The sequence below is a fragment of the Etheostoma spectabile genome, chromosome 15, assembly GCF_008692095.1.
Source record: "Etheostoma spectabile isolate EspeVRDwgs_2016 chromosome 15, UIUC_Espe_1.0, whole genome shotgun sequence".
Classification (NCBI taxonomy): domain Eukaryota; kingdom Metazoa; phylum Chordata; class Actinopteri; order Perciformes; family Percidae; genus Etheostoma; species Etheostoma spectabile.
The window spans coordinates 13,689,007-13,698,677 of record NC_045747.1 but is presented as its reverse complement, the minus strand read 5'-3'; the positions used below and the strand labels follow the sequence as shown (position 1 = coordinate 13,698,677).

General features: G+C 35.1%; 2 protein-coding genes across 3 annotated transcripts in view; both read left to right on the top strand.

Moving 5' to 3' along the window:
• Positions 1 to 507, top strand: part of retreg3 (reticulophagy regulator family member 3) — a 7,908-nt gene extending 7,401 nt beyond the window's left edge. For both annotated transcript variants that reach the window (XM_032536524.1, XM_032536523.1), the window contains exon 11: positions 1 to 507. This exon is cut by the window's left edge and continues 1,363 nt beyond it. The gene's annotated coding sequence lies outside the window, so the exon portion shown is untranslated.
• A 7,280-nt stretch (positions 508 to 7,787) lies between these two features.
• psmc3ip (PSMC3 interacting protein) overlaps positions 7,788 to 9,671 on the top strand; it is a gene marked incomplete at its 5' end in the record, with an annotated part of 4,478 nt that continues 2,594 nt past the window's right edge. Inside the window, 2 exon segments of the mRNA XM_032538636.1 lie at positions 7,788 to 8,993; positions 9,528 to 9,628. Coding sequence (XP_032394527.1) covers positions 8,975 to 8,993; positions 9,528 to 9,628 — 120 coding nt within the window.

Here is a 9,671-nt window from a genome sequence, read left to right as displayed (position 1 = left end):
GTTCGTATGTAAAGGTTGAGAGTGCTGGTTAGCCTGATCTCCTTTTGATGGACAAACTATGTCAAAACCTTTCTGTGGAATTTGAACACAAATGAGCCACAGTTAAGATTTATTAAAAATGAAATACAAATGCTGGGTTTATAAAAGTGGAAACACATTGCTCTCTTTAATTGTATTACTATTACTATTAAAGGGGAATTTTAGCTTCAAAAGATCTAGCGCAATAGAAAATACTGCTGGATCCACATTCATGGAGGTAAAGTAGACACCGACTGAAATTGCTGGAATTGTAAGGTTGAAAGAAGAGGAGGAGGAGGAATTTTTTTTTTAGTTTGACTTGGTTTGGCGACCTTTGTTAACCAGGATGTTGCTCATTGCTGCTCCATGAAGAGTCAGTTTACCCGGTATGAGGATTGATAATGTGCATAGTAGTGTTTTTTCTTTGCTGTAACTGGTTTTGATATGTTTTGATGTGCAAATCATATTGAATAAAATGTTTGCAATAAAGTCTGTCTTTGGTAATTATTTCATGAGATAAGAGGTGAAAGGTGTACAGTGATCTCAGATGAAGGTCCATACACCATTCTCAGCCCACGCCACAACATACACACCTTACATTCTCCAACGACATGGAACTTTCTAATGGTGGCGCTTTGAAGAATGCACGTTTAAAGCATGACCTCCCATGATAAACTGATGAAACAAAAGAGTTCACCAAACTTAACAGGAAAACTAGAGCGTAAACAGTTTACTGTAATGTAGAGATACCCCTGTGTTTGAAAGTGGCAAGACGTCTTTAAACACAAGAAATATAGCATGATATATCGATTTATGACATAGCCTACTTTTAACATACTTAACTATGACTCTTTTTCAACTTACAACAAAAATACTTTTTAATAACTTTTTTTGGCATGCTATACTATGACTTTTTCAACACTTTTGTAGATACTTTTTGTAGATACTATATTACATTTTTATCACTTTTTTTGACATACTATACGATGACTTCTTTACTACACTAAACCAGTGGTTCCCAAACTTTTTCAGCTCAAGACCCAAAAGAGAAATTTGGTGTCTCCCCGGGACCCAAATTTACAAAAATACACCATGAATCATTGTAACATCTACATTTTTAAACTGTGGACAAAAGACAGAACAGAAATGTATTGGAAGTATATTTATTCCATTATATAAGTAAACCAAAACAGAAAAGGTCTCTATTGTCCTGTCTGTGTCTCACCCCTTTCTCAACTCATTTTCTCCTCCCCTCCTAGGATAAGAGAAGAGAGAGAGAGAACCCCCCCCCCCCCACGCATCTGAGCTGAACAGCCAGTCTAGCAAAAAAGACGCTCATTCACATAAGATTGATATGCATTTTACTCTGCCAATTGCGACCCAATAAAACGGGTCTGCGACCCATTTGGGTCCCGACCCTAATTTGGAAACATTGCACTAAACATTGCTTTTTATCACTTTTTTCGTCATGTGATTTATCAACATACTATACTATGACTTATTGTCATACTATACTATGACGTTTTTACTACATTAAACTGTTACGTTTTATCACTTTTTTTGTCATGTGATTTATCAACATACTATACTATGACTTTGATCGACAATCTATACTATGATTTATTGTCATACTATACTACGACGTTTTTACTACATTAAACTGTTTTACTGTTAAACTCTTTTTATCACTTTTTTAGACATACTATGCTATGATTCTTTATCACTTTTTTGACATGCTACGCTGTGACTTTTTTTGGTGGCATTATGACTCTGTGTTAGCCAGGATGCAGCCACTAGTAGCCGTAGCTCATCTGTAGCGAGTTGGGTTGGGAACTTGAGGGTCACAGGTCCAAACCCCACAATGGACTGAAGCTTGGAAGGTAGATAGAGATATTATTTTTGACACATTATACGATCACTTTTTTCAGCATACTATTCCATGACTTCTTTTGACACACTATATGATAACTTTTTTCACCGCACTATATTGTGACTTTTTCATTACTTTTTTTGTAATACTAAATTGTCACCTTTTTTGACATACTATACTATGACTTTTTTTATCAATTTTTCAACATAAAATACTATAGCTTTTTGATCACTTTTTTGGGCATACTATGCTATGACTTCTGACCACTTTTCTGACTCAATATACTATGACGTTTTCATCATTTTATTTGACATGCTATACTTTTACTTTTTAATCACTTTTTTGACATATTATACTGTGACTTTTTGATAATCTCTGATAATTTCTGATAAACTATATATTGACTTTTTCATTACTTTTTTCGACATACTACCAAACTATGACCTTTTGTCATTTTTTGACATACTATACTATGACTTTTTTCAACGCACTATATTATTACTTTTTCGTTACTTTTTTCAGCATACTGTGCATTACCTTGTGTCACTTTTTTTGACATGCCATACTATGACTTTCGACAGACTATATTATGACTTTTTGATCCCTTTCTTTACGTAATATATTATGACTTTTTATCACTTTTTTCAACATACTGTACCATGACTTTTTTCGACATACTATACTATTACTTTTTTTGACATACCAATACCATGACTTTTTATCACTTTTTTGACATACTATGCCTTGACCTTTTCTGATATACTGTACTATGACTTTTTTCAACATATAATAGTATGACTTTTTGATCCCTTTTTCGGCATACTATACTATGACTTTTTTCAACCTACTTTGTCTTTTTGATCACTTTTTCGTCTTTCACTTTCGTTCGCTATACATAACGTTTTTTGACATACTTTGAGTTCTTTACTATACTAAACTATTATCCAACTGTTTTTGACATACTATACTTTGACCATTTTTGACAAACTCTACTATACTATGAGTTTTTATCAAATTTTTCAACATAATATACTATGGCTTTGTGATCACTTTTTTATCACTTTTTTCAGCATACCATACTATCACTGTCTTATCACTTTTTTATCACTTTTTTCGGCATACTATACTCAGTCTTTTACATCCCCTTTTTTGACAAACTATATTATGGCTTATTGATCACTTTTTCGACATACTATCATATGACTTTTCACTCCCTTTTTCCAACATACTATACTAGGACTCAATTAGACATACTATATTATGATGCCATAATATGCATTCCTTTGTGTCAATGTTTTGGACATGCTATACTACGACTTTCGGATCACTTTTTTCTGCATAATATACAACTGCTTTTTGATCACTTTTTTCGGCATACTACATTGACTTTTGACCACCTTATTTCGTCATATGACGTTTTAATCACTTTTTTCAATACACTATACTATGACTTTTTTCATTTTTTCAGCACACGGTACTATTACTTTTTATCCATTTTTTTGATATACTATCACTTTTTTCAGCATACTAGTCCATGACTTTTTTTGACATACTGTATGATTACTTTTTTCAATGCACTACATTATGACTTTTTCACTTTTTGTTTTGTAATACTATACTATCACTTTTGTCAACATACTACCATATAATTTTTTATCACTTTTTTGACATACTATACTATGACTTTTTCATCAAATTTTTCAACAAAAAACACTATGACCTTTGACCACTTTTTTTTGACACAACATACTGTGACGTTTTTATCATTTTTTTCGACATGCTATACCATCACTTTTTTTGACATGATATACTATCACTTTTTTTAGCATACTATTCCATGACTTATTTTGACACACTATATGATTACTTTTTTCAACGCACTATATTATGACTTTTTCAATACTTTTTTCGTAATACCACACTATTACTTTTTTCAAGATTCTACCATACTATGACTTTTTATCAGTTTTTTGACATGCTACACTATTACTTTTTAATCACTTTTTTTTTTACATAATTTTTACTGTGACTTTTTTATTACATTTTTCAACATAAAATACTATGGCTTTTTGACCGCTTTTTTTTGACATGACATACAATGACGTTTTTATCATTTTTTTGACATGACTATACTATTACTTTTTAATCACTTTTTTTGACATAATATACTATTACTTTTTAATCACTTTTTTCGACATAATATACTATTACTTTTTAATCACTTTTTTCGACATACTATGCTATGACTTTTTGATAATTTTTTTTGACATAATATACTATGACTTTCTGAGCACCTTTTTCGGCATTCTATACTGTTACTTTTTATCACTTTTTTTGACATACTATTCCTTGACTTTTTCTGATATACTATGCTATGACTTTTTTCAACGTATTATGTTATGACTTTTTGAACCTTTTTCCGCATACTAAACAATGACTTTTTTCAACCTACTTCACTATGACTTTCTGAGCACTTTTTTGACATACTATACAATGATTTTTAGATCACTTTTTTGACATACTATACTCTAACTTTTTTCAGTTTTTTTGACATACTATGCCTTGACTTTTTTCAACGTATTGTGTTACGACTTTTTGATCCCTTTTATTGGCATACTATACTATGACTTTTTTTAACCTACTTTGCTATGACTTTTTGATCACTTTTGAACATACCCTACTATGAAGTTTTCATCATTTTTTTTTACATAGTATACTATGACTTCTTTATCACTTTTTTGACATAAAAATGACTTTTTTCAACATACTATACCATGACTTTCTGAGCACTTTTTTCGGCACTCTATACTATTTTTTTTTTTTGACATACTATACTATGACTTTTTAATCCCTTTTTTCAACATACTATATCATCACTTTTTGATCACTTTTTCAACATACTATGCTATGGCTTTTTGATCACTTTTTTTGACATGCTATACTGTGACTTTTTTCGACGTACTATACTATGACTTTTTGATCACTTTTTTTAGGCATACTATACAATTTCTCTTTTTCAACATACTATACTGTGGCTTTTTAATCACTTTTTTGATACCATACTATGACTTTTTAACAATTTTTCTGACATACTATGACTTTTTATCACTTTTTTGGACACACTGTACTAGGATTTTTGTCAACATACTATTATATTTGATAATTTTGTTTGACTTACGAGGACTTTTTGATCACTTTTTTAGACACACCATGACTTTTTTGACGTTTTAGTTTTTTGACATATAGTAAGACTCTTTTTTGACAAACTATACTATAACTTTTTTCTACATACTGTACTATGATTTCAACCTACTATGACTGGTTGACAAATAATTATGTGACTGTTCTGTCACTTTTTCAGCCTGTTCTTATGAACCATTCGTCCAAAATGCTGCAAAACATTAAGCACTGTAAAGTAGTCAACTTTCTTTGCTGTATGCACTACATTGACGGTCGATGTGTAAGAACGCAGCTGGCCTTGTAGTGAGGTGGTCGGGGAGGATGGGCAGGCATTAAAACAGGACTTTGAAGTCAGGTAGTGGTGTTTGCTTCTCGATGAAAACCCAGGAAATGAATTTTCCTTGGGAGTCTTTCAATCTAAACCGCAGTCTTTTTCCTTATCTTAACTTTTGATTGGGCAAAATGCGCATATTTTGTGGACCAAACGAGGAGGTAGCTTGTGGTGTTCTGTACCTGGCTCTGCGTCATGGAGCTTGTAGCCAGCTGGCATCAAATGACAAGCCGGTGGTCTCCTAATTTTGTAGGATGTAACGTTTTTGTGTGTATGAATTTTTGTACAAGATACGGGCTCGTTCATGAGAATGCTTTGCACTTTTTTTGATATACTGTAGCCCACTGTTACCGCCTGGCTCAAGGCCAGCAACAAAAGAGAGGTCACACACAGATAGATCAGTCAAAGAGTAGTTTATTTAAACAAAATATATTAACACAACCTAACTAAACATAAGCTTAATGATGGGGTATGTAACTGTGGAAGACATCAATCGTGTTTGCAGTGTGTGGAGGGGTGAATGTATAGTGTAATGTGTGTTGTGTGGTGCAGAAAAGCAAACAAACAACATTTTGACATAGGTGAGGAAGGCCCAGCTGAGAGAGAACAAGACACAAGACTTCCACGGCGGCAGTGCTTTGTTCCTTCTGTAAGCCACGCCCTGATGACCAGGTACAGACAGCTCCACGCACCTGCCCACTCCTACAGAACAAAGAAGCAGAGCATGACTGGCAGGTGTAGTGGGAGGGGTCGTCACACCCCCTCCCTTAAGATGGGAGTCCTCACTATTTTTCACTGTTTATCAAGTAACTCTGTTTTTAAGACGCGCTCTTAAAATACCATCATCTGGTGTATACAATACTTCTTCATTTTCCATTGTCAGATCAACAGATGAGGCGAATGCTCTACTGTAACTGCTGCTGCAGTACCTGAGGAAACTGTCGAACCAGCTTTGGAGCGTGGCAAAGGACCAACACAGTCAATGATCAGATGCTCAAATGGAGCAAATGGAATGGCATACATGTGGGCAGGCTTAATTACCTCATTTGGTTTACCAGTTAATTGACATTATGTGGCAAGTTTTATTAAAAGCTGAAATGTCTCTTTTCAAACAAGGCCAGTTAAAATGACACAAAACTCAATCATAGGTTTTCCTTACGTCTAAATGAGCTGCAATGCCATCATGAACAGTGTGAACAGTAAGTCTTAATGTAGAGGGAAGAACAATTTGCATAATTTCATCCACCACAAAACGATCCCCCTGGGGAAATAACTCTTACCAACTTGTCTTGGAGAAAATAACCACAGGCTGCACTCTCCACCTCTTCATCTTGAAGAACCTGGCTGTACAGCGTGTTGGATTACTGCAAGACATGGGCAAGGGAAGAGCAGGCACCAAAAATAAAGGCTCATTTCTTAACTGGACTATCAAGACAGTTTGGCTCGCGTCACTGCACACTTGGAAAGTACCACAAAAATGGGTGACTCAGAACCTTCTACCTGGTGGGTTTGAGCATCCTCCGGAGCAGATGAAAAAGGCCACATACGATTTCCAGCCAGGTAATTTCCTAGAATGATGTGTACTCTTCTATGGGTAAGGAAGGGCACACTCCCATGGTCATGTCACCTTGCATCTGAGAAGAATTGCAATTTCTGTTGTGGGCAGAAATAAAACAGTCAAACAGATCCCCTGGAAAGCAACAATGGAAAAATTAGTCAAGTCCCCCTGAATCTGTTAATATCTCTTAATATCTTTACATTATTTTTACTTTTATGTCACTCACAATCAGAAAAACATAACCATTAGCTACAAATGCAGACTAACCGGGATCGATCTCATTAGCTAAGGAAATTGTATGCAGTTGCTCTATCAGTTAATGAAGGTTTTGTGTGTTCCCGCACAGCAGCAATGTCAGACCAACCCATTTATATTGGACAAACCAGTCACTACTATAGGTACACCAGCAGTCTCCACAGGACAGGCAAAACATCTTGCTCCACCAATTTGGTCTTTAAGGTGTCCAACAACTCAAATTTGTTTAACTTCTAAGAGAGATGTATGCTGTAATGGTCAACCACTTTAAAAAAGCTGTTTTTTTCTTGTTTTTTCCTCCAGTACTTAAAAGTAGTTTATTTAAACTAACTGGACATTAACACAACCTAACTAAACATGAGCTTTATGGTGGGGTGTGTAACTGTGGAAGACTTGTGCTTGCAGTGTGTGGATGGATGACTGCATGTTGCAGCAAACCAAACAAAGGACAAAATGTTGAGATGGATGCAGTAGGCCCAGCTGAGAGAGAATGAGACTCCCAGGAGGGCTGTCCTTTCTGCCTTCTGCAAGCTACGCTCAGATGGTCAGGTACCGACGACGCTCCCAGCTCCACCCGCCCACTCCCAGTACCTGCAGAACAAAGGAGCAGAGCATGACTGGCAGCCAGTGTGGGAGGGGTTGTCACAATACTATTACTTTTATGTGACTTTTTTTTGACAAACTATACTATTAGTTTCATCACATTTGTTGACATACCTATACAATGACTTTTCTTTCAAAAAACCTAAACATAACTTTAGTCTAATAGACTACTTGGTATTATTGAATATTTCCATGAAATTCATACTAATTAAAATCATTCCCACTTTTCCAAACATTGTCACCATTTCACCATCTTCTTATGCAAATATGCCAGCAATCCAGTTTTAGCAATTTAGCTTTTCAGCATTCACAAGCCTTTTCTGCAGGAAACAATTTTTTTAATTTATATATGCTATGGCATACTAAACTATGACTTTTTTATGATTTATGACATACTATACTATACAGACTATACATGCGTACTGTCAGGTTAATTGTTAGTGGAAAGCATTGACAAACACGAACTGAATATGTTGAATTTGACTAAACATCTCCAATGTTGGAGATTGTTTGGTAAGCATGTGCCAATCTGGAGGTGAAAGTGTGCAGTAATAAAGGTCTTAAGAAGATTTAAGAAAATCAACAAAACCCTTTGCAATACTAAAATGCTCTGCACTTAGACAACTTCTCTATTAAACACTTACAGTATATGAGACACACGGTAATACATAGATGTGTTTTTTTTTAAATTGCCATACGTTTGATATTAAGTTTTTATTTTATTTCCAACACATTAGCACACATATTAAAACGGTACTGTTTATCAAAGTGTTTTATGCCAGGACCCTTGAATGAACTGTCTGAGATCGGCTAAAATGACAGAGCTCTTACTCAGCTCTTTTTCCGAATGTCGCAACTTTATGAAAAAGTTCAAATCTAAAGTACGTCACTCACAGCTAAAATATTAACAAAGTAATTGTTTTGGGGCATATAAAATTAAACTTTAGAGCGCTGTTGTTATGTAGAAGTAACCGTTTCTTTTTTTAGATACAACCAACGAGCTTAAATGTGCGAGGGGTTTCCACTGCACCCTCACAGAGCAGGAGATATTTCTACTAGTTTGACGCATCTTAAAGCATAAACGATCTTTTCCGTGACGCACATTTAGCGCGAAACTCGGTTTGGGAAGCTAGCTAAAGTGAAAGCGGAGAAGTTCGAAATGAGTAAAAAGGATAACGGTGAGAGTTACGCTACATCTATGTCAGGATGTTTTTGGCTGTAGCAAACTAGATGTCGTATCTGACGCTCGTTTCTTTCCACCGATAACAAATATGTAGCTAGCTATATAGCCCTCAGCTATGGTTAGCTACATAGCCTAAATCTTAAATTACGTTTACATTGGCTTTCATATTCGGTGAGCTTACTCCAAATACGCTCACTTTTACGACGTGACATGTCACCTTATGTGGGATTTTTTTTTATTAAGTTACATAAAATAAGTTATATCGTCATTGTTTACCAGTTACGTAGGCTCACTAAGACCGAACACAAACTAATATGATATATAACGCTAAAACACATAACGCTAACGTTAAACATTAGCCAAGTGCTACTAAGAGTACCATCAACGTGCGTCAATTAACTTTAGAAGAGCACACACGTCTAGCTAGTTTTAATTTCTAGCTATGTTTGAGTATCATGTACACTGTTATATTAACTTTAAGCACCATTTAGGGAATATCAGTGTCATCACATTCTGCTGTCATCTACAGGCACGACACTCATTCTTGCCTATCTGAATGAGAAGAACCGACCCTACAGTTCTCAGGATGTCTTTTGCAATTTACAGAAGCAGCATGGATTGGGCAAAACTGTGAGATATATATACGTGTGTGTGTGTGTGTGTGTGTGTGTGT